Source organism: Nylanderia fulva, unplaced genomic scaffold, assembly GCF_048542155.1.
Source record: "Nylanderia fulva isolate GAGA-0341 unplaced genomic scaffold, ASM4854215v1 Scaffold34, whole genome shotgun sequence".
Lineage (NCBI taxonomy): Eukaryota > Metazoa > Arthropoda > Insecta > Hymenoptera > Formicidae > Nylanderia > Nylanderia fulva.
In genome coordinates, this window is record NW_028190411.1 from 2,487,179 (window position 1) to 2,513,080 (window position 25,902).

At 31.4% G+C, this 25,902-nt stretch overlaps 2 protein-coding genes and 3 pseudogenes across 7 annotated transcripts in view; 1 reads left to right on the top strand and 4 right to left on the bottom strand.

The window, feature by feature from the left end:
• The window catches only part of LOC114932829 (ribosomal protein S6 kinase alpha-5), a 48,724-nt gene extending 42,624 nt beyond the window's left edge, over positions 1 to 6,100 (bottom strand). Inside the window, exon 1 of the mRNA XM_029305231.2 lies at positions 5,387 to 6,100. Within this exon, the coding sequence (XP_029161064.1) occupies positions 5,387 to 5,483 (97 nt within the window). The 5' untranslated portion in view covers positions 5,484 to 6,100. The remainder of the gene's footprint in view (positions 1 to 5,386) is intronic.
• LOC114932830 (uncharacterized) overlaps positions 1 to 9,972 on the bottom strand; it is a 22,332-nt gene extending 12,360 nt beyond the window's left edge. The window contains exons 1-5 of one of the 3 annotated variants that reach the window (XM_085485104.1): positions 9,861 to 9,972; positions 9,664 to 9,743; positions 9,184 to 9,336; positions 8,722 to 8,883; positions 8,402 to 8,626 (exon numbers count right to left, since the gene is read on the bottom strand). The gene's annotated coding sequence lies outside the window, so the exon portion shown is untranslated. Of the gene's footprint in view, positions 1 to 8,401; positions 8,627 to 8,721; positions 8,884 to 9,183; positions 9,353 to 9,663; positions 9,744 to 9,860 lie in introns of all 3 variants that reach the window. The other 2 variants (XM_085485105.1, XM_029305234.2) reach the window with 2 other exon arrangements.
• Positions 7,447 to 13,513, top strand: LOC114932832 (iodotyrosine deiodinase-like; annotated as a pseudogene). Its single transcript, XR_014925249.1, has 5 exons — positions 7,447 to 8,507; positions 9,118 to 9,330; positions 10,549 to 10,865; positions 11,237 to 11,239; positions 11,574 to 13,513. The product of XR_014925249.1 is annotated as an iodotyrosine deiodinase-like (transcript).
• On the bottom strand, positions 11,905 to 16,287 carry LOC114944954 (zinc finger protein DPF3-like; annotated as a pseudogene). The gene is made up of 5 exons (XR_014925239.1): positions 16,204 to 16,287; positions 16,019 to 16,130; positions 14,956 to 15,190; positions 14,590 to 14,630; positions 11,905 to 13,976 (listed from the first exon to the last, which is right to left on the bottom strand). The product of XR_014925239.1 is annotated as a zinc finger protein DPF3-like (transcript).
• Positions 16,288 to 16,305: 18 nt separating this feature from the next.
• Positions 16,306 to 25,902, bottom strand: part of LOC114944924 (ribosomal protein S6 kinase alpha-5-like) — a 55,125-nt pseudogene continuing 45,528 nt past the window's right edge. The window contains exons 2-8 of the transcript XR_014925247.1: positions 24,004 to 24,078; positions 20,262 to 20,480; positions 19,678 to 19,790; positions 19,187 to 19,386; positions 17,657 to 18,099; positions 16,557 to 16,825; positions 16,306 to 16,405 (exon numbers count right to left, since the gene is read on the bottom strand). The product of XR_014925247.1 is annotated as a ribosomal protein S6 kinase alpha-5-like (transcript). The remainder of the gene's footprint in view (positions 16,406 to 16,556; positions 16,826 to 17,656; positions 18,100 to 19,186; positions 19,387 to 19,677; positions 19,791 to 20,261; positions 20,481 to 24,003; positions 24,079 to 25,902) is intronic.

Here is a 25,902-nt window from a genome sequence, read left to right on the forward strand (position 1 = left end):
GTTTTGCATTTACTTTATGTTAAAATATTAACACAGTATTTGTGTCTCCATTTAATATATCCGTATTATGTTAAATTAACACAAAAATTTCTGTGTACTGTTTGAGACATATGATATCTGTTTTTAATAGAAATTTTTCAACTATGTAGTAATGAAAAAAAGATTAAAAAGATAAGAAACAAAGAGAATTCTTTCCTCTACTTCTTTTAAATTGCGATCACATATACGAGCATTAAATAGCGAATGCATTACGATTAAAAGCAAAGATACAACAGAGAATAAACCTTTCTCGAGTAATCGAAAAATTGTTATAGCTAAAAGTTAGGCTCTAACAGTTTTTACTTCAAGAGAAAGCAAATTCTCTCAAATTGATAAAGCACACATTTATAACAAGTCAAATGCAAGAATTATTAATTAATTAAAAAACCTGCGTTCTAGTGTAACAAAAATAATACCATTATGTCTACAATATTCACAATGATCTTCTACGGAAAAGTTATTATTTTAAAATAACTCCTGTTCTTATTTAATATTTTCTCTGTTGTTCATACAGTTGTAAATATTTCATTCGGAATGACTTTAAATCTAAATATAACTAAGAAAAATGAAAAAAAGACCGTGAAATTGAAATGTAAATAATAGTTTATTTTTAATTTTATAGTGAATAGAGGTACAGAGAAAGAAAGCTATAGAATATAGGTATAGAAGAGAAAACATATTTTTTGGCCAATAATACTTATATAAAAAATTAAATTTTCAATAAAAAATATATAAAAAAATTTGGAAAATAGAAACTCGATAAAAAAAAGCAATAATCTAATGTAGCAGAATATAATCAATCTATATCAAGAAACGGTACACAGAGAGAATTTTCTCTTCGAATTTACCCTGAAAATCATGGTAATCATGGACAACATGATATTGGAAGAATTTTATAAGAATTTCTCTGATTAATATTTACCACAATAAAAATAGTAATATCTACCACAATAAAATATAAAATATGTTCGATGGATTTTACTATGTACATACATAGTAAAATTTACTATGTACATACTAAAATTTACCCTGTACATATTAATGTTTTTTATTGTAATAAGTGTTAATCAGAGAAAATCTTTATAAAATTCTTCCATATTGTCCATGATTACTATAATTTTCAAGGTAAATTCTAAGAGAAAATTATCTCCGTATAGTGTCTCATGCCTATAGTTGAGTAAGGCGCCCCTTACATAGAAGCGAAGCAACGTGTATCTTTGCGCGAGTCGAACAGAAACAATCGTAATTTATTTAACTGCTGCATAAAATATTTGCTTTAATATTACGAAAAAATTCTGAGAGATCTGATCTTTCAAATCCCTTTTTCTTCAAAATCACATCAAACAATAAAATTAAAAAAGTTTTAGATGCTTTGTGAAACAAATACTAATAATTTCAAGAGAGATTAAAGTCAGTAAAGCTTCTCTCTCTCTTTAAAAACTAGACTCCTGCTACTGCATTTTTTAGAAGATTAATCTAACGATTAAGCCAAGAATGCAAGCAAGAATGTCTCTTAATATTAGCGCAGCAGAGGATGAGGTAAAAAAAAGTCCTAAGTCAATATTAGAAAAAAGACTAACCATAAACGGATATATAACAAAAGAAAAATCTCTTAAAACTCAGAATAAAAAAAATTTTCCTAGTTACAGAAGATATTCGTGGGTGTCTTTTGACCATAAGGTGTCTCTCGAACATGTGTTCTTAAAATTTTTCTGCTTAGCTTAAAGATTTGTCAAAGTGACAGATGCCAAATAGAAACTATCGGACAATGAAATGCGCTTGACAACAGAAGAATTCATTTGTAAATTACTTTAATTTTTACATGCTGAGTCATTCAAGAGGTCCGAAACTTTTCACGTCCTGTATTATCGATTCGGATTCGTCAGCAAAGTTTTCTTACGCAGTTTTACGATTTCCTTGTGATTTTAATTATGCATGATACATTTTTATCTGATATGTCAATATTTTGATGACAAAAATATTAATATATTAGAAATTTAAGAGAAAAAAAAGAGGAAATATAAAAACGCAATATATAAATAAATGACATTTGTTCTATTTCAGAATAAGACAAAATATTTATAAACTTGATTCATTTTATGATTTAAACAGTACATTCACAAAAAAATTGAAAACAAATCATAAAAAACAACTGCAAACGTTTGAGCTATATTAAAAATTGATAAAATTTCATCCTCGATCAATTGTTTAGCATATAACTTTTAAAAATTGTATAATTACGAACGAAAGAAAAATCATTGTAATAAAACTTTTAAAAATCAAGAGACGAAACAACCCCTTATGTAAAAGCGAGGCACCATGTATTTTTACGTGAACAATTGAGAGTATATTATAGATTCGGTACTCAATAAACGGCTGAAGTAATCGAGGTTTTACTATAGTTAAAGTTAAGATATGCCAGCGAATCTTTTTATCTCAAACTGAATAAATTTTTCTAAATGCTGTATTTTTTATTACTTGAGTTATAAACAAAATTGTTATTACAAATAATTATATAAACTAAACATTATATTTTTTAAATGTCGAATAGCAAATTTATAAAGGTATATCTTTGATTAACATTAATAGGCATTTCATCAATGTTGAATCCGTTTGTATTTTTTCAAAATAACGATAATAAAAAAAAAGAATACAATAAATTTATAATATATAATTTTATAATCGTATATTATATCAATATATAGAAAAATTTCTATACCTAAATGCTTTGTTCTTAAATAGAAAAAATAATCATTTACATTTCTATTTCACGGTCTTCTTCCCTATTTTTTTGTTATATTTAGTGCCATTCTGAAAGAAATATTTACAACTGTAAAGCCCTACATACAATAAAAAAAATATTAAATATTAGGAATAGGAATTATATAAAAATAATAAAATCTAAAAATTCTGATAAATATATAATAATAAAAATTCAGATATAAAGGGTTCTTACTAGTTTATTAGGCCTTACTAGTCCTTTATACCCAATTTTTATATCAGAATTATCGATTGTATTTATTTCAAAATAATTATTATTATTCTTAAATATTTAATATTTACTCCAAATACTTCCTTTATTATGCAAGAAATAAGAAATGTTAAATCATGAAATCTTTGGGATATTTTTTATATTTATTTAATAAAATTATAACTATATAGTTTATATTTATTTAATAAAAAATTTCTTTTCCCTGCCAATTCCAGATTTATAAAATTCCTTGATAATGCCCGGTTTTCTAGATTTCCCTGACCACTTAGATACCCTGACATTCTTTTATCAATTTCATGTAGAGTTTACTTTAATAGAATTTTAATTTGAGGCTTAATTACAAGCTTTAATTACATGATGACAAAAATTCGGAACATGCAAAAATGATGGCCTCTCGACATTTTCGCTGAGGAAAAATCATATCTAAATGATCCCAGGAATCTGCCATTAAAAGGTTTACTCTTTATGATTTTGAGACACCCTATATATATATAGTGTTATTCTTTAGAAAGTAATAGTCTTCTTCAAAACAAAAATAAAATTCTTTAGAGAATATTCTCTTTAGATATATTAGAATAATTGTTCGACTAATAAGAATTATTCTTTGTAATCAAAATTAATAATTATATATCTTATTGCTTAATTAATTATCTGCACTGAAAAAAAATTATTAAATTAATAAATATTTGTTCTACTGCCGTAAAATAAATCATTTATTTGAAACATATATTTATTTGTTTTGAGAAAAGAATTTTGTTATATAAAATAAATATTTTTCAATTCAAATCAATATGATTAGTTTCAAATAAATGATTTATTTGGCAATATCGAAATAAACACTTATTCGAACTCAATAACTTATTTTTTCAGTGCAGTTTTTCGAAAGCCAGAATCTTCATAAAATATTGATAATTCAAAAAGATATAAAATTTTTAAATTTAAAACAAAAAAACAACCTTTTAGCTTTCCATTTGCAAAATTTCAATAAAATAAATTCTGTCTTCTTCCAAGATTCCTAAATTTTTCAATACATTAAATAACGCAGTTAATTAAATAACTAAATAAAATTGAAATGAATTTTACAATCTAAAATGAACGCTAGTTTTACGTGTTAGCTATACAAGAAATTTCATTTGTAATCCTTTTATTGTAATCAGCATTGATGAGTTCTAATTCTTGTCGAGGGAATTCTTGAAAGACAGCTTTCGAAGAAAAATCTAGAGCATTTGAGAAGGAGAATCAGAACTCTATAATTAATATTTATTGAAATTCTGAGAATAGTGAGAGGGTTTCAATTTCGCAGAGATAGCTGTGCTTTATCAAAAAATCGTATCGAAAAAAAAAAAAAAAACATTTTTCAACATCCGGCATTGGTAAATAAATATGACAAACGCATATGTTTGTGCGTCTCGTGGTTTCTCTTCAATAAGAATATCTTATTTAAAAACATGCGTGTTTACATGCATGTCTCTCACGTTATATCTTTGTAAGAAACGTGAGAAAGAGAGCGGTCTAATAAAGTCACAGTGGGCAAAACATGAGATTAGAATACGGCAAATAGATACAAAGAATCTTCGATTTTTCCACGTATCTCTTTCGAATACGACAAAGAAAAAAAATCTCACGACGGTGTCGTGTTTACGACGAATCCCCTCCCAGGATTAAAATGACTGTAGAATTATATGCTTAGGTGTATTGGTTACTAAATATGAAGAGAGAGAGAAGTCGATTTACGCAGCAGTCGATATTAAAATGAGCAATTTCACGAAAATACATCTAAATGATTTTCTCGAGTAACCTCGCCGCGGAATTAAATCGACGCGGAATTTTCTCTCTCGTGCCAAATACCGTAAGGATAATTATAATTTTATACCATATTCGCGTCGCGTGTCGACGGCGTAATATTGATGGCGCTGCCGTCAGTTTAAACTCGCTATATAACACTGACATTTGATATTTTTATACGCACAATCTTTCTCTCTCTCTCTCTTTCTCTCTCTCTCTAGAACAACTTCACTCTCCTTCTCTCTCTCCTTCTCGCGAAAAGTATAAAAATACGATTGTCGGCGCGTGTCAACAGATTCAGTTGCGTAACACATTTTCGGAAATGCTTTACATATATCGTACAGGTATCGCGTCACAGCCAAGTGATGTCTGGAAAACATGTATATAATGAGGGAAAAAACCGACGATAATTTCGCCGAGAGCGAGCGAGAGTTCAATTCCCTCGGGGCGAGAGAATTATTTGTACCTGTCAAGGACGAAAAATTGGTCGCTTCGATCGATAAACGTCAGATCGCGTCTATCTAAGACCTTTCGAGCGATATCGCGAAACATGACAGATTAGCGACTTACCGAATGTCAACTCGTGGGTGACCGTCTGCTCGGTGTTGCTGCTCTGTGGCATGTCGAAGGCTGGTGGAGGGGGTGGCGGCTGCATGGCGTTCTCCATTCCCTCACTGCGTCCTCTTCTACCTCAATTTCTCTCTCTCGCACTCCCACACACACATACACACACACACACACACTGTCCCTCGCTCGCTCTATCTCCGTCCCTGTCCCTTTCGCGGCGCACTTGTCACCGTTATCGCCGTTCCTGCTGGACGTCCGTCTCTCGCGCGCACTATTATCGTATCGACGAGCGATTCGGTATCCTCGATCCAGAATAATACGCCCATTCGCGCATAATACTTGAGAAACGTCCGTCTTCTCGCGCACACGTGTGTCTGTTCCGTGTACGTACGCGAGAAATATATATATGTACACAGTTAATAACGACGGCGCAGCACGAACGGGCCGATTCGCGCGTGCAGAAGGTGCAGCTGAGTTCCGCGACGGAGTTCCTCCTCGAAAAATTGTACGTCGCGCGCGATACCACGACACCGCGTATGTTGTGACGTCGTCGAAGGTGCGTGCCGCCGGGCCGCGGATCTTATTCACATGATCTCGTCTCGCATACACGCCCGCACATATCGCCGCGCCTGGACGGACGCGCGGACACGTCTTGCTCGACCCGTGCACCTCTCGCTACTGCGTGCCCACCCGCTGTGCGCGCAGAGCGCGAGTGCGCCTCCCGCCGCCACCTCACCACCTAGATGCGCGCGCAGCGCTCCGATTGGTCGCGCTGACAGCTCTCAGGCCCGTATCGCGGACGCGCGGGAACGATGAATTGTTAGATTCGCTACGACAGAACTTACGTCCTCTTTTTGTATTATCTATATTATATATTATTTATATATTGTACGTTACATTATATATTATATTCTTTTATATATTTCTTTTTATATATTTAGATATGTATATTTTATATATTTTTATATATTCTTATATAATATATAATATAATATAACATAATATATAACATAAATATATATTATATTCTTTTATATATTTCTTTTTATATAATTGTATATATATTTTTTTTATATATTCTTTTATATATATATTTAATATATATAATTCACTGCTTAATATAAAATTGCTATTGTTCGATGCAAAACTTCAAACTTTCGCGTCTCTATATGCGTTCATATAATTTTCTGGATAAATACATCATACTCGAAATTTGTCTCTTTTTTTGGTAAAAATTTAAATTGAGAAAAATATTGTACTGTAATTAAATGCGAAATTGATTCTAATTAAAGTTGCTTTGAATATTGGATGCAAAATTTTCTCGTGCTTCGCAGCCGTATTTCGAGCTAAATACAGCGCTCTGTACTGAATATTTAATCAATGCTGGAATGATTCGTTGGTAATTGGACGTATAATTGAAATATAAATTAGAGTAATTGAATTATATAAAAATTCGAGGAAATTTGATTGTGTGCATCTAACGCCTGTGTCGGGTGCGCGATATCACAGTCCTGTTCCGGAGAATCTTGTACAATTTCTTATCATCGTTTTTTTTTATGTCTCGTACGAACTAGTCTCGAAGGCAGCTTTTAGTATTGCATTATTCCTTTCGATCGAGAAGACGACACGCGCGACGAAGAGGGTACAGCCGGAATATCTTCTATAATTTTATATCGAGAGAGAGAGAGAGAGAGAGAGAGAGAGAGAGAGAGAGAGAAGGGGAATTGTGTATACTACGTTCTCCTTAATTCTGCGTATCGATTTTTCCTTATTGATAATCAAGGTCGACACGACGAGCGTTGCATTATATTCCAATCGTGAAATGAGAGTGAAAATTTCACGTTATCAATTGGACGTGAATTGATAAATTGATTCGGTAATTTTTTTCGAACAGAAGGGGAAGAAGGATCAGGCCTAAAAGAACAGAGATTATACGAAAAACTGTATACAAGAAAAAAAAATAGATAAGTTTAGGATCAAATTTTCTCCTGCAAAAATTTCATGTTCATATATAAAAAAAAAAAATGTGCTACATATCTCGTAACAAAGAAAATTTCATTCAGATTCTTTCCATTTTTTTTTTGGATTCTATTGAACCAAGTTGTGTAACTTACAAATGTATACAGCAAAGATGTAAAGTTGTTTGAAATTTTCGAATAGAGAATCGAGGAAAGTTTCCACTCACTCTTGGTCATCATATTTAGTAGCATAACGAAGACAATGTATTTAAAATGCAAATTAAAAATGCTCTTGGCTAACTTTAAAATCTTAACGAAGCGAATTAATTGTCATCGGGCTAACATAAACTGACATAATTAAGAAGATTACAAGGATCGTTTTCAATCGTGCCTTTGAAACTGGTAGTTTTTGCAGATTTTTTCTGTCATTCGCGAGAATAAAACGCGCGCAATTATTATTATTATTATTATTCCTATATATCGATCGGTCATTTCATGTGTAACAAATCTACGATAACAATTTCGTAACAATGTTGGATGTAAGCAAACGTTGAAAAACAACACGCGACGATATCGAGTTAATTATTACTGAAAAATACGAGAAAAAGAGGGAAACGAGCTGGTAGATATGTTTGCAAAATTTTAAATTTTACATACAAATGTATATAGCGTATATCAGAGAGGTTTGCAATTTCCACGAAACGACTGACGCATCAATTTTACGCGTTTCTTCGATGAGTTGTGCATCAACGAGAAATGTCAAAAAGAGAGACACTCGGTTTCGACATTATAATAGCGCGGGCGAATTTAATACACGCTCGAATAATGATTTTTCTATCCCCCGACGCTATCGGAATGCGTTCCCGATATCACTCTCAGATATCTTATATCTGCGACCTTGATGACTCGAGAGTCGAGTGTGAAAATCATTCCGATCCGGATCAGTAGCGAGTAAAAAGTCGCGCGCGAGAGAGGCTCCCTCCTTGTTGTGCGACGAAAAGGAGAGACCGGAAAGATGTTCTCCGAATACGCGCCTTTCGTGACGAAATATTTTTATCACCTGTTAGTCGGCGTCATTTCCCTCATTCTGTTTAGCAAAATTTTCGGGAGACCACAGAAGAGGCCCCTCGCTCCAGCATCCGACGAATCTACGGATCCGAGTGAAAGTAATCTGTCATTGTGTATATATAACTGTTATCGAGCGGAACAGAGTCGTATTTGTCTCATTTTAGAAAATGAAAGTGGAAGATGAAAGTGCTTCGCTCGATGCCTCGTGCTTAAAATCCTAAAAACAATTTTTTACTATACTAAGCAATCAAGAAAATAATAGAAAGTAAGGATAATGAAATTAATAATGAAAAAATTGATGAGTGTCCTTACTTAATACAAGCGTGAATGCCATGGAATTCCAGTGAGTTAGTCAACAGATAAGATTGTTAATTTTACGATTAAAATCTCTCGATTTTGTCGGTCGTGTTTAAATGATTCTTATTTCTTTTTCACGATTTTCTAAATGAAAAGAGCTAGAATATTTTATATACTCTAAAAAATAAAAACAAAATTAAAAATATAATAAAACAGTATACAATACTTTTTTTTACTAACTTATATATCGCGAATATTATGTTATTGATATTAATTATAACTTATAATATTAATTATAAATATTACTAATTATAATTAATATTAATAATATTATATAAAATACAAATTATATTATAATGCAAATTATATCGAATAACACAATCGCGTAAAATATTCCGAATTATCTTGCAGAAATAGATGAAGACTTGATTGAAGAAGAAGAAGAACCCGCCTTGCTAAAGGATCTCAAGCACATACCATATCGGTATGTCCGGTTACCCAAAAAGGAATCGCTGTCTCGGGCGTCAGAATTTTATCAAATGACAGCCGCCAGACGTACCTGAAGATACTTTAGCCCGGATCCCGTTCCGAAGGAAATTATCCACGAAATTATAAGGGCCGCAGGTATATCTAAATATTTAAATATCTAAATATTTACATATAAAATTAAATATCCGAGAAACAATTTTTTATATATAATTATACGTGAAATACGTCCATTTTTATATATAATTATATAAATTTATATATATAAATTATAAGGGTTCATATATAAAATCATGTCAAGTTATATATGAAACATATATATTTAGATATATGAATTAAGAAATATTTATTATATATATATATATATATATATATATATATATATATAAAGTTATATAATTATTACGAGTAATTTAATATAAATCGCCAGTGAAATAATAATAAAAATATAAAATGTGTTAATAAACCGACCACAACTGGCAATGTTATTCTTTAGTTATTTATTCAAAATTCAGACAACGTTTCGACTTTAGTTCAGATCCTTATCAAGTCTACAATCAAAAAGTAATAATTATAAATGTTGATAAATTATTAATAAAAAGCACATTTTTAAAAAATGATAAATAGCGTAAATCAATGTATATAAATTTATTAAATAAAAATCATACCTGCTAAGAAATAAATTGACACACTTCTACATAATAAAATTTATACTAAAATTCGTCTCACGTTTGTTGGACATTAACGTCGTGATATTAAAAGACGAACTAACTAAGCAGCCTTAATAACCAAATCATATATAAGATTTAAATTCTCTGTGTCTTTCTGAAAGTTGATCGTGTTGTTAAATTTTCGTGTTGTTAAACACGATCAACCTTCAGAAAGACACAGAGAATTTAAATTCTATATATGATTTGGTTATTAAGGCTGCTTAGTTGATTCGTTTTCTAATATCACGACGTTAATGTCCAACAAACGTAGGACGAATTTTAGTATGAATTTTATTATGTAGAAGTGTGTCAATTTATTTCTTAGCAGACTTGATAAGGACCTGAACTAAGGTCGAAATGTTGTCTGAATTTTGAAAGAATAACATTGCCAGTTGTGGTCGGTTTATTAACACATTTTATATTTTTATTTATATAATTATATATAAAAAGCCCTTTTATCTAATTACATATGGACACATTTCATATATAATTTTGCGATTATACATATAATTTAATATATTTCTATATAATTCCAAATTGTCATGTATAAAAAATTTTGTTCACGGGTAAGATAAAAAAGAAATAAAATTGACAATTTCCACCTGTTTTCAAGTTACACATCCGTGCTTTTTAAAACCTATTATAGGTACTGCTCCCAGCGGGGCGCACACAGAACCGTGGAGTTTCGTCGTGATATCCAATCGGACCGTGAAATCCAAAATCAGAAGTATCGTGGAGCAGGAGGAGGAGATCAATTATAAGAAAAGGATGGGCATGAAATGGACCACCGACTTGTCTCCGTTGAGGACCAACTAGATAAAGGAGTATCTCACCGTTGCCCCGTATCTGATACTCGTGTTCAAGCAGACCTACGGTACTCTGCCGAATGGAAAGAGGAAGGTCCATTATTATCACGAGATGAGCGTTTCTATCGCGTGCGGGATCCTCATTACTGCCATACAGGTATAATTTTCCTTTGCGAGAAATCGGGGTGAAATCTCTTTTGTCCGAAGGAAAGGAGCCTTCTTTTTTTTTACAAGAATTTTTCGAAAAATTATGTTTAATCTGTAACAATTACGAAAAATATATATTAACATAAAATATCAAAAAACATTCAAACACATCAATTCATTAAGAAATTTAATTAAAAGTTAAGTTTGAGATAGAAATTATCTCGAGAAAAGAATTATCACAAACTTGACGATTTCTTGTAAACACTTCATTGAATTGAATTATATAATTGAATACAAATTTACTTAAATTTAATTATATTTATATATTCAATTATATAATTTCATAAAATAATTTTTACTTTACAAAATAATCGAATCAAGTGTATATAAATTAAATATAAATATAATTGAATTAATTGAACATTTTTTTTTAATATAGTACGCCGATTTGATGATCTTTACAACATTTATGTGTTTTAATTAACGTTAAGTTTGAGATACCCCAAGAAGGGAATTATCACAAACTCTTCTTGTAAACACTTCATTGAATTGAATTATATAATTGAATACAAATTAAATATTCAATTTAAATGATATATCTTTATATTCAATTATATAATTTTTAAAAATAATTTTCACAAAATAATCGAATCAATTGCATATAAATAAAATATAAATATAATTGAATTAATTGAACATTTTTTTCTAAATGTTGTACGCCGGTTTGGTGACCCTTACGTCGACCCCGTTGAACTGTGGACCGACTATACGCAGTTTTCTTCAACGTCCATCGAACGAAAAGCTCGTCTTACTTCTGCCAGTCGGTTATCCAGCTAAAGATGCCACCGTACCTGATTTGCAACGAAAACTTCTATCCGAAATTTTAATCGAGATCGATTAAACGGAGACAGATTCGTGAGAAGCTGCTTTAATATTTCATACTGGATGAAATCGGAGATAATATATATTTCATCTCCGTATATATACATATATATGTGTACTTCGTTTACATGGATCGAAAGGAATATTTGAAATAAGTCAAACATCCATTTATGTTAGCACTATTTTTATGAAAAAATGTTATAATTTTCGGATTACTAACTTTTGTTTTATATCTTACATAGCAATTATTTACTACACTAGTAAAATGTAGTATGTATATTCCTTATAAAACATCATTGCCAATATTACAAAGTAATCGTAACGTCCAAACAAAGAGCTAATCCCTGAAATGTAGCACCTGTTCGAGTCATGTCGTTTGTGTTAATCTCTCCTTCTCTTGTAGTTGAAAATGTGTACAATGGCACGTATAATAAGACTGCTCTAAACTTAATAATCCAGTTTGTATAAACTAACGTTTTTATTCCAATTTGTATACATAATATTAAAAATAAGCGATACCAATATATAAATTTGATCCAGTTTAATCGAGGAGAGAAAAACTCTTGTAAGAATTAAACTCGTAAAAAAATTAATTTAAGAATGAGATTATATATATATATATATATATATGTATATGACATTAGCTGTACAATTAGGCGGTCGTAAAAATTGTCAAATTACGAAACGAAGTTTGATATCAACGAATACCAAATATCACCACAGTTTCTTAAAATTAAGTACATTTAATATATAAAATATAAAAATACTGGGCTAAATGTGACGAAGAACATGTAGAATTATAATCTTTCTGCGAGTGTGCTGCAAAGTCTGCGTATGGCAGCTATGTCGCTATTATTAATATAGTTATCTCGTTAAGTGTAAAAGCTTTAGAGTATCATGACACATACAGAGAAACAGAGATAATATTCTATTTTCGTTTATCACTATTCATAGAACAAATACTATTAATATCATGATTTCCTAGAATAAATTTTTTCATTTACCTTTATCATTTCCTTTTCTCTTTCTTTTTCCTTTCCTATGAAAGTTGATTCGTTAGTCAAGTCGATAGCGTGAGGAGCTAAGAGTTAGAGTGAAGACTCGAGATCGCCAAATTCATCGTTAAATTTAAGCAATTGTAAAAGTTCTGAATGCAAAATCAAATACTTTTCAATATATATCATTGACTAAGAGTAGAATAGTCTATACAGAACTAGGAGAGTATTGTCCTATTTAACAATCTTCGACTAAACCTCTTATAGTTTGTTTATTAGTAATATATATAAATCTCCATATACACATATACATACATATATGTACATATATATATATATATATGTGTGTGTGTGTGTGTGTGTGTATGTATGTGTCAGTTCATAAAATGAGCAAAAAATACACTTTGTTCGGTACACGAATGTAAAATCTAAGATCATCAGTAAATCGAACTCCGTCTTCGCCTTTAAAATTAATAATCTCTCTGTTCGTTCTCCTTAAAGGACTCTGTTGACAGTCGATCAAATTATATATGAGTTGTATCTTTATACACTTATATATATATTCTAAAAACTATCTCGATTAAATTATATATAAATATGTGCCTCCTTACATCTTTATCTCGTCGAGATCACCAAGTGCCTGAGATAATGACAGATTACGCTAAATGTATTCTTCTCTAATTATTATCGTCATTATATTATTATTATCATCAACATAATGTAACAAGAAGCTGATAATAATATGTCAATATAAATTTTGTAATAAATAATGATCAATGAACTTTCCTTTTTTTTTCTTCTTTCCCCTCCAAAAGTTTGGGGTGTCTGTATTATATAATACTATCTGGTTCTTTTTCACTGAACTGGCTGCACTAGTTCAGAGCTTATCTCTTTCCCTCCAATGTGGAGTAAAAAAGATAAACTCTGAACTAGTGCTGCCAGTTCAGTCGAAAAGAAGAGATCTTAGGTGTACGAGTGAGCTCTCGCGAATACTCTCCTAATTCTCCTAATAAGACGACCAAGACGTTGTATGCCACAGCGATAGCAAGAATAGCTCCGTGACTTATATATATATATATGTATATATCTATATACTATCCCAGAGAGTGAACTTAATCACGGCGATAAAATTCGGCTAAGCACAAGCGGCACGACCAGGAGCCCTCCGGCGGTGACGCAAGAGGAGGAGCCAGACAATACATGTGGTATCCACGATCACAGTCGTCACAGAACAGCAACTGATCCTATTTCAGTCCGCCAAATCGTTAATTATGACAAGTAATCCATATAGAACTCGCGAAACAAAAAACCGCGCGCAAGACCAATATTTTACATTCATTTTGACATCGAATCAAGACTCCTGGCTATGTCAGATTGTGACGTCAGAAGCGTGAAAGCGTACGCTGGAAATTCTTAGATGCCGTTTTTAAATGAAGAGATATTTCGATGGAACATATTACGTTTACATCACTTTTAAAATACCTCGAAAACTATTCTTAATCATTTTACAGCTGTTGATTGATTATATATAGGAAAAAGGATCGTTTTGGCAATAGTTTAAGAGTTTAAAGCTATCTGAAGTGCTGTCTCATCGAAATATCTTTTTATTTCGAAAATGCAATTTTTAGCATATATTTTCTCGCCTCTGACATTACAATTCCAACATTATCGGTCAGGAGCCAGAAGCCCTAAATTTCATTATTTTTCTTACAAGTAAAATTTGACGACCCTGTAATTCTTTTTTCCTTCTTTTCATTAATATCGCAATTTTTCTATTCGTACGCGACAAAATCGACCTTCGAAAAGCTTCGAAAATTTTATATTTGTTTATTTCCTTTGTCTCTTAAGTCTTGATACTTGTCTCTGTGCTTCTCGTCTTTCGTCTCTCTCTGTCTCGTCTGTTGTTTTTATTTATATTTATTTTTGTCTCGGTACTTTTCGCATGTATGTGGCCGTATTCGTGTAAGTATTTTCAAAGGAAATAAACAGATATAAAATTCTCGAAGTTTCTCGAAGCCTTTCGAAGGTCGAATTTTGATGCAAAAGATATGAAGAGCGATATATATATATATATATATATATATATATATATATATATATATAAATATTATAAATATATATTCTACATAATAATATAAATAAAATTAAATAAAATTTGTATCTTTTCTTGTTAAATAAAATAAAATAAATAATTAAATAAAATATTTATTCTTTCTTGTTTACCTTTAAGTACTACTGAATCTTTGCTATCGTCATTTATGTGCGTAACAGCTTCGATGCCTTCTGTTCCATCCTCTGTATCACCTCTTAATCCTCGTTTTGGATGTAGATAGTGCATCAAGTATTGCCGTCGTTTCTTTCGCCATCTTTTGCTTGGAGAAGTGTAAATTTGACCATTTAACAATCCTGGTAATCTTTCTCTCGAAGACAAAAAGTGTAGAATGATTCTGTGCCACACCTGCAGTTTTACATAATCCTAAATATTATCATGTAAAAACAAAGATATGTATATATATAATTTTTTTATAATTGTAATTGATGTTACAACTACATTAATTTCAATAATAAATCATAGAAAGTTGCGCAACACAATTAGCGTATCATTTACATATATTTAATTATATATTATCTATATATTAATATATATTTAATGAAATTATTATTTATATATTATTATATATTATATCATTTATAATTTATATATATTTAATTAATTATGTTATCAATTACAAAAAGTCAAAAATTTCATTGACCTCAAAATATTTAATTACAGACTCGAACTATCGTTACAGTCTAATCACTTTGATATATGATTTTGCAGATAGCTATTCACAAATATAAATTACAAAGATAAATAGATAAATAATTGAAATCACTTTAATTGTAACTGATGTTACAATTGCATTAATATAAATAATGCTCCAAATTAAGAACAGAATTTTCATTACTAATTTCAGATTAAATCATAGAAAGTTTGCGCAACACACTTAGTGTATTTTCTACATATATTCAATTAAATTATTGTTTATATATTATTTATAATTTATATATATGCTATCGATACAAAAGGTCAAGTTTCATTGACCTCAAAATAAGTAGTTACAGACTCGAAGCATTGTTATAGTCTAATAACTTTGAACATATGATTTTGCAGACAGGAATTTATAGAAATACAACAAATCCAGTCGATAAATCAGTAAATCACGCCCAAAAGCGCAGACACACCAACTTCTCCAATCATCGTGAAGACGAAAAACGATCACCACCACTGTGCGATTAATCTTACCCGTTTGCAAATCTAGAAAAGGCATGCGAAGACGTCGTTCCCGGCATAATCTGCTATTGTATATGGAGGAATTTTCAATGGCTTCTCTGTAAGCCGTGTCGTTGAGGAAGCTGCGGAGACGGATCAATATGATTAGACGCGACTGCTTCGAGCGAAGAAGAGAAGAAAACGACGGATACGCATCTCTCTATCTTACTTAAATTATTCTCGTTCATCACTTGTATCATTCCACCGCTGTTGTTGTGGGCCATCGCGGGAGGCATCGCCATCAGCCGTCATCTTCGACGTCACCGGAACGTTGCGCGTTGCTTTGCTCCGCTGCTCGCAGGCCGGCTCCTCTTCTTCCCGGAAGTGACACTGCGCCGATCAAGTGTCAAATGGCATCTTCTAGTGTCAACAGAACAGAAAACTCAATGAATTATATAAACGAATACCGGTGAAAAGTATTACTGACAGCACTGCAATTATTGTTATACGACGAGTAGGAAAAGAAGCTTTTTTTATATTTAATTATTGTGTCACCGTACAGTCACCGTACTTCACAGCGTACTCCTGCCGGGTGTCGCGGTGCCGGCATCGCAGGCAGATCGAGAAGCTGCCGTGACCCAGGCTCGACCCGGTTCGGTCCAGCTCGTAAGTCTGGAAGAAGGTGGACTCGTCGAAGCGGATCTCGTGCAAGGAGAAGAAGGAAGGCCGCGGCTGGTGCCTGTGAAGCAAGCACAACCCGAGGAACGGCTTGTTGCCGAAGATGTCTCTGCTCACCACGTTGTCGTTGAATAGTATCGAAGGCGCGACGTACGAATAACCCTGGATAATTATTACACTTGTATAACAAATATTTGAAGAAATTCTGAAGAATATTAATTTAAATAAGAAGTATATTAAGTAAATAATATAGTATATTGTGTATCAAGTGTGGAAAGTTGACAATTGTTCACTCGTGTGGGGTGGTCGCCTTCGGCTCGTGCGACCACCCCACACGAGTGAACAACTGTCAACTTTCCGCACTTGATACACACGATATTTTATATTACAAGTGCAGGCAAAGTGGCTTTGTGCGCGTTTTCTGTGCGCGAGGTGGCCGATCGCACGCCGTCATCTTGCGACGGCACGGTGCGGGAATAGCCGTGGACAATGACTTTAAACGCGGCTCAGCCGTAGGCAATGGCTTTGAATGCGGCTTATTCACTCACCGCGTCGCCGCTAGAATAGAGGTGGGAAATCGGCCGTTTTCCGCACAGAAAACACGCACACAAAGTGCCACTTTGGATGCACGTGTAATACAAAATATATTATTAAATAATATATACATAAAATACATTAAATGTATTTTGTTTTGGCCGATCGCACATGAAAAAAATATTAGCTAGCCTTTTATGGCTTGTATTAGCTACCCTAAAATGTTTTAAGAATTTCTTAAAAATATTATTATATTAAAATATTTAAATATATTATTATATTAAATAATATATTTCATTATATTTTAATAATATATATATATATGTGTATAATATATTTTATTAAAAATATAAAAGATATTATATCATATCTAAATCTTACAATTAGCTCTCTATAATAACTAGCAATTGTCAAATTTTCATCTTCGATAGAACGGAAGCAGAACGTACGAGAATTTACCCTAAAATCCTTCTCGATAATGTTGTTGGCGTTGATGAGTCGCGCAAGGCTCTCGGCGACGTTCATGTTCGTGAATTCGTCGGAGAAGTTGCTAATGTCCAATTCGTGCTTGATCACCGAAACGGAACGATGGGCGGTTTGATCCGCTTATTCTCCAGAGCCTCCCAGGTGAAATCCGGCGCGGCGTCCATGAAAAACGGATGCTCTTTGAGCTCCTTCGCGTCACGTGGACCGCCGCCCAGCCTCTGTCGCGGATCCTTGACGAGCAAGCGGGTGATGAAGTCCCACACGGTGTCGCTCAGGTTACTCGGCTTCGGCGGTGAGTCGTCCTTCAGGATCCTCTTCGAGATCTCCTGCTGGGTGTTGTAGCCATCCTTGGAGAAAGGCGACGTGTCGGTCAGTAATTCAAATGTTAGCACACCCACGCTCCACCAGTTGACAGCCTGCGAGAATATTTTATATGAGAATGTTATTTTAGTTTATCGTTCTGGTGATCAATGAATACAACACAATCAGTGTGGTGTTTAGACGATATTTTTAAATTAGCTAGATCAAGATTATTTTGTTTAAAATATATCTTCTAGAAGATACAATTATATGGCGATTCATCTAAATTCTAGATAATAATTTTTAAGACTGCTTATGTAAATTATGAAAGGGATATAAAAATATACGTATTCATATTTTTATTTATAAATTTTTATCGCTTACTGCCTAAGTTTTACTATTTAAGTATTTTTGTATGTGCTATGATTCTAAACCAAAATTATCTAAAAATTGTTCTAGATAATTTAGTAAAGATAATACATATTTGTATTATCTACATAAAGATAAGATGCCAAATTTTTATCTAGATAATCATCTATATAATTTTATTTAGATAACAGTAAACATTGATTACAATTGAAATGGAATGAATCAAAGTTGAATGTTTTATGCGGCTGTACATTATTATCGAACCTATATATACAGGGTGAGCTAAACTTTAGCTTGCCTTCGAACTCGAGTTGTATATTTGACAAATTTGTTTTATTTTACAAAAATAATTGTAAATTTAATTAAATAGAATGTTTCGTTTATTGAATTGTTACTAGAAATTAAATCTACTATTTATATTACCGTATTATTGAAACTGTTTTTCTTCTAATTCTATAATTATAATTGTAATAAAACCTCTGTTCATTTTCACTTACACATATTTTATTTACTTACATATTTCGCAACTATTAAAATTTGAAATTAATTTTTCTTGCGAAAATTAATTTAATATCCCACATTTTATCGCTTTTCAACAACACGTCACCATAAATATTACTGTAAAAATTTTATTATTAAGTTCAAATTAATTACACATTAATTATTTAATAATTAATCATTAATATTAATTATTTGTAAGCTAGAAAATTGAAAAATCATCATAAATCCGATTTGCGAAAATATTTTCATTATAAATCAAATATAATTTTGTAGAAACCCTCCGTTATTAACTTGAGAGATCCGCTGGTGTAAACATATCTCATGATAACTTACAATATCGTGGCTGCTGGAACCTCGCACCACTTCCGGGGCCATGTATTCGATGGTTCCGCAAAAAATGAGTAAGTGCGCGCGTTGCCGTTCCTCTCGTGCGGCAAAAATTCCTTGCTGAGACCGAAATGCGTCAATACGAGATGCCCATCTCTATCCAGCAGAATATTTTCGAGCTTGATGTCTCGATAGATTATGCCAAGCTGCGACAAAACGGAGAGAGAGATTCGTTAATTATATTTTTAATATAAACCAACTATTACATTTCAAACTAAATTAAATTAACTTTTTAATTAAATTTAATAAATTTAAAATTTTAATAAAAAAAACTTGTCAGGAATTAAAGCGAAAAAACTTGTCAGGAATTAAAGCGAAAAATACTTTACTATTATTTTTGACTTGTACATGGAGAACCGATAAAATATTTTTGTCAAAAATTACTTATTTGTTTATGCATATTATTATTATTATTATATTTTGTTATTAATACATACCTCGTGGAGACGTTCTAGCGCCAAAACAATTTCGCCGACGTAAATTCGTACTTCCCTCTCCGCAAATTGAGTGTTATACAGATGCGTAAACATCTCACCACCAGGAACATAATCTGCAAGTGGAAAAAAATATTTTGTCCAAATTCTCTCCTGCATCCGAATTTCACGGTATTTTTGTTTTGCTTTTAATTGATAAATATATAATATAATATCATATGATATAATATAATATAATGTAATATATAATATATAACGTAATATAATGTAATACAATATATAATATTATATAATGTTACATAATACATAATATAATATATAATATAATATAATATATAATATATAATATAATTATATGATATAATATAATATTATAGATAATATTTTGCCAGGCAAAATAAATATTTTTTTATTGTACCAATTATTTTTATCGTTTTAATCATTTTAATTATTATGATTGCTTTTTCAACATTTTGATATTTTTATCATATATATTGAATAAAATAATCTACTTTATCCATTTCTATAATTGCTATATTTATTAATTTTTTTTCTTATTTTGCTTATAATTTCTCGTCGAAGCTTACCTAAGATTAAACAGAGCATTTCATTAGTCTGAAACGCGTAGTACAGAGTTATTAAAAAGGGACTGTCTCGGATGGCCTCCAGGATCTGCCTCTCGGTCTTCGTGTGCTCTGTCGTCTTCTTCTTCTGCACGATGGAAGCCTTTTTCAATAACTTCATGGCGTAAAGTTGACCGCAGTCCGCACCCATTCTTTTTCGCACCAGGTAGACTGTTCCGTAAGCTGTCACATTGATACATCTTTGATTTTTCATATTTATAATACACATATAAATGATATATCATAGATGAAAATTTTTTGATACAGCATACATTTTATAAATAGTAATATAATAAGTATAATTCAACATGAATATTTTATAAGATATTTAATGTAGATATATTATTGAACGTATATTATTATCAAGGTTGGGTAAGTTAATGATTTTTTTTTTTTAACTAAGTTGAGTTAAAGTTAGTTGTTGCTCATAAAATTAGTTAAGTTAGAAGTTGCATAAATAAAAAATTAACTCGGTGAAAGTTAAGATTAAATTGACTCAAGTTAAACCAAAAATTAATTTTTAAAAACATTTATATTAAGTTAGAATTTTGATTTTTATATAGAAATATATTTTTGGTGATTACAATTGATGACAAATGAACATAAAAATTAATAAAAAACCACTCCTCAATGTTTAAAGTCGACCAGACTGGCGATAATTTATTATAAATAATTATTTGAAATACAACGTTTAGCCTTGCGCAGTTTTTACACGCCATTGACACGGTTATGCGCTCAACGAGTTTCGTTTTTGACGGAAAATTTTACGAACAGGTTTTCGGTTCTCCGATGGGGTCTCCATTGTCTCCGATTCTTTCTGACATTGTTATGGACGATTTAGAATCATATTGTTTGCGTCAATTGGATTTCGAACCCTATTGTTATTTGAGGTACGTCGATGATATTTTTTCAATTATTCCGAAGGGAAAAATTGAGGATATGCTTCGTGTGTTTAATGGTTTCCACACTCGACTTAAGTTTACGTTCGAACTAGAGAAAAATTGTTCTCTGAGTTTTTTGGATACGAACGTTATACGTATCGGTGGTAGATTGACGACTAATTGGTACCGAAAGCCTACGTTTTCAGGCCGCTATATTAATTTTCTGTCAAATCATCCTATGAGATATAAAATTAGCGTGATTACAAGCCTAGTTGATAGGGCTATTTTACTCGCTGACCCTATTTTTCATGAAGAAAATATTAATTTAATCAAAAGAATCCTTATTAATAATTGTTACCCGTTAACAATTATTAACAAAAACATCAATAAAAGACTTCGAGCGATTAAATTTGGCAGTAATCTTAACTCGCCCAATCGAAATAAATTTGATACGCGAAATTGCATTGTGTTACCTTACATTAAAGATCTTAGCGAGAATATTACGCGTTGCATCAATAAAAGTGGAATTGATGCTTTGTATACTGTCCCCAAAAAATTGGACACGTTGATAAAAAGAGGTAAAGATGGGATCGAAAACTTAAAAAGAACTGATGTTGTTTATAAAATTGATTGTGCGAATTGCGATTCGGCTTATATAGGACAGACAAAGAGACATTTAGAAACGCGCATTAAAGAACATAGAAATAACATAAAAAAAGACAAGACATTGCATTCTGTCATTAGTTTACATCGGACTTGCAACGATCATGAGTTCCGTTGGGATTCTCCGGTGATTCTGCATGAGGAAAAACAGACAAGAAAAAGAGAAATTGCAGAAATGTTTTACATAAAAAAACAAGGAAAAAGTATTAATTTACAGAAAGATACGGAGAATTTCAGTGGGATTTATGATCGTGTTCTTGACGTTATTTAAGTCGTTTTATATTTATTTTTACTTTTAATTTTATTTTTATTTTTATATCCACCTATTTATTTATTTTTATTTATTTGACTTTATTATGACGATTTAAATTACGAAAGACACATTTAGTTTCGTCTCTATCTTCTTAACGCTTAGTGACTAAGATTCTTGTGAACAGTTAACATCTATTTAATATGTGCTTACTTCTGTCAGTCTTACATTGTTCATCAAAACAAGCGTTAACATTGTCGGTAGTTTGCATAGAAGTTGATTTACTGTTTTAAATTTGGTATGTAACACATTTTTGTATTTAAATGTATAATTAATTGTTGTGAATAAGTGTATTAAATTATAATTATTTTGATTGAACTTTTTATAGATGTACTTGAAAAGGGCTGCAATGACAGCCGAAACGTTGTTGTTGTATTTCAAATAATTATTTATAATAAATTATTGCCAGTCTGGTCGACTTTAAACATTGAGGAGTGGTTTTTTATTAATTATTACTGGCAACCTTAAGGATTATTATTTATTAATAAAAGACTTCGAACGATTAAATTTGGCGGTAATCTTAACTCGCCCAATCGAAATAAATTTGATACGCGAAATTGCATTGTGTTACCTTATATTAAAGATCTGAGCGAGAATATTACGCGTTGCATTAATAAAAGTGGAATTGATGCTTTATATACTGTCACAAAAAAATTGGACACATTGATAAAAAGAGGTAAAGATGGGATCGAAAACGTAAAAAGAACTGATGTGGTTTATAAAATTGAATGTGCGAATTGCGATTCGGCTTATATTGGACAGACAAAGAGACATTTAGAAACGCGCATTAAAGAACATAGAAATAACATAAAAAAAGACAAGACATTGCATTCTGTCGTTAGTTTGCATCGGACTTGCAACGATCATGAGTTCCGTTGGGATTCTCCGGTGATTCTGCATGAAGAAAAACAAACAAGAAAAAGAGAAATTGCAGAAATGTTTTACATAAAAAAACAAGGAAAAAGTATTAATTTACAGAAAGATACGGAGAATTTTAGTGGGATTTATGATCGTGTTCTTGACGTTATTTAAGTCGTTTTTATTTTTACTTTTATTTTTATTTTTATATCCACCTATTTATTTATTTTTATTTATTTGACTTTATTATGACGATTTAAATTACGAAAGACACATTTAGTTTCGTCTCTATTTTCTTAACGCTTAGTGACTAAGATTCTTGCGAACAGTTAACATCTATTTATTATGTGCTTACTTCTGTCAGTCTTGCATTGTTCATCAAAACAAGCGTTAACATTGTCGGTTGTTTGCATAGAAGTTGATTTACTGTTTTAAATTTGGTATGTAACACATTTTTGTTTTTAAATGTATAATTATTTGTTGCGAATAAGTGTATTAAATTATAATTATTTTGATTGAACTTTTTATAGATGTACTTGAAAAGGGCTGCAATGACAGCCGAAACGTTGTATTTCAAATAATTATTTATAATAAATTATCGCCAGTCTGGTCGACTTTAAACATTGAGGAGTGGTTTTTTATTAATTATTACTGGCAACCTTAAGGATTAGTATTTATAAAAATTAATAACACTTAATTTAAAAATAATAGGTTTAACTTATAAAAAAAGAATAATGGTATTCAGAAATAAAAAAAATTTAACTTGGGAAGAAAGTTAATAAGTTTAAGGTCGAAAATAACTAGTTAAAGTTAAAAATTAATACATTTTAAATTAACTAAGCTAAGTTATTAACTTTTTTAACTTTTAACTAATTAACTAGTTACCCAATTCTATGATTATTATAAGTAAGCCTGAAAATGAATCGTGTCTTTTAAAGAAAATAAAAATAAAAAAAAATAATAATAAAATAAGCTCGACAATCGAATCTCTTACCTCCAGTGCCAAGGATTTTCAGTATGTCAAAGTCTGTCATATCGACTTTCTGGTTTCCACTATCCGCCAGATTTACTGTAACAAAAGAGAAAAAACATCCGGTAAGACCACTTATATTAATGTGCTTTCGGTGAAAAGATCAGTGGAGCAAATATCCATGCCGTTTACGACACCCATTATAATCCGGCGATTCGGGAAAACCATTAAGAAACCGTTCGCTGGTTGTGCTCGCGTACCGTAAAGCGACTTTTACAAAGTAAAAACTTATGTAAAAATCCGCGATCGAACTATTCCCAGTGGGTCCAATTCAATGTACAGCGAGACAATATTTTTATATAAAATATTGAAATGTGTCTCTCAGAGAGAGTTGCGAGTAAAACAACTGGAAAACAAGTAAAACCTGCGCATATTTTTTTCGTTTTTTTTCATACATTTAATGCATTCGATGATTTTTGTTTAAAAAAAATAAAGTGAGATTTCGTTTTACCTAATAAAAATTTTTATTAAAGTAGAATCGACTCAAGATTGATGAATAGTCTCGGAAATGATGAAGTAGGACGCCTACATCGATTAATGATTTCTGTCTAACAACTCTCTCTCTGATATATAATATAAAATACATTTCTATGTACATTTGTTATATATGTTTATTATTTTTTAATATTATACATACAGTGAGAATTTTCTCGTAGAATTTATCCTAAAAATCATTGTGTAATTGCACAAATTATTGAAGAATTTTATTGGCAACCAAATGAAATATCTGACGCGTCGTTTTCTTTTTCGTTGCCTAACTACTTTATCTTATTGAAAACAACGGAATGCGATAACGTTCCAGCTATGTATTGAAGATTTAAGAGATATCGCACTATATATACGTGTATATATTAGGAAAGGATGACTAATAAGGCTATTCCCCTGTCTTATTCTTACTTCGTTGACTCATTCAAAGGCAGCACAAAAAAAAAGGTCTCTCGTGACAAGGAAATACGGTCGCTTATTCTGTCAAGAGATAATAAGCGGCATCGTCACTTTCACTTTTTGTGCATCTTCTTCTCTTCCATCGCTATCTCCTTATTTTTGTATAAATCTCTTTTTGAATTTTTAAGCAAATTTCAATCGAGACGAGATGGCAGAGAAGGAAACCGAGAGATCCGGCTGAATCTAGCGCTAGAAAATCATCGCCGAAGGTTAACGCGATCTCACGCGAGAGGTTCCGCTGGGAATCTCCGATATCCTGGATAATTTGCGTGCCACATCCAGAAGGATGCACTTGCAGTTTGCCGATTCTACATTTGTAGAAATTAATTCAAACGCTTTATGTATCTCAAAGTATAGTTATTCTTAATGGCTTTGAAACTCTCTCTCCTCGTAACAAGCGTAATGAGCAGCCTAACGAGTCGTCTCGTTAAGAATTTGTCCTTAATATCCTCAAAATTTTCTCTTAAATCATCTTTGAAAAACCTTCGATAATATTGTATGCTCAAAGCGCCCGAGAGATAATATTTGACTCCGGACATTAGAAGTGAATAACTACGCTTGGAAATTTTAATGTGTCCATATAAGCCTCGAAAATGAACCTTAATTATAACTAATGACTAATGTTTTTCGAATAAAAAATCGATTATTTCTGCTTAAGGCTCGCACCATTTTGCTCTACACTTTCATCACATCTAAAAATAGCATTTTTTATTTATATCATAAAAAATTTTTAAATGCAAGTAATTTAAAAATTTTTCATCAGAGGGTCGGACATTGGAAGCCCCCCTCATTAATGTTTAAGGGTTAAAGATATTCCGCGGTTATATAATCGTATAGAAACGCGGTTGAAAAAAAAGCAATGAAACTCGAGCTCCCTTTTTCAATAAATTCCCAAACGTCAACGCTGCAATATCGATT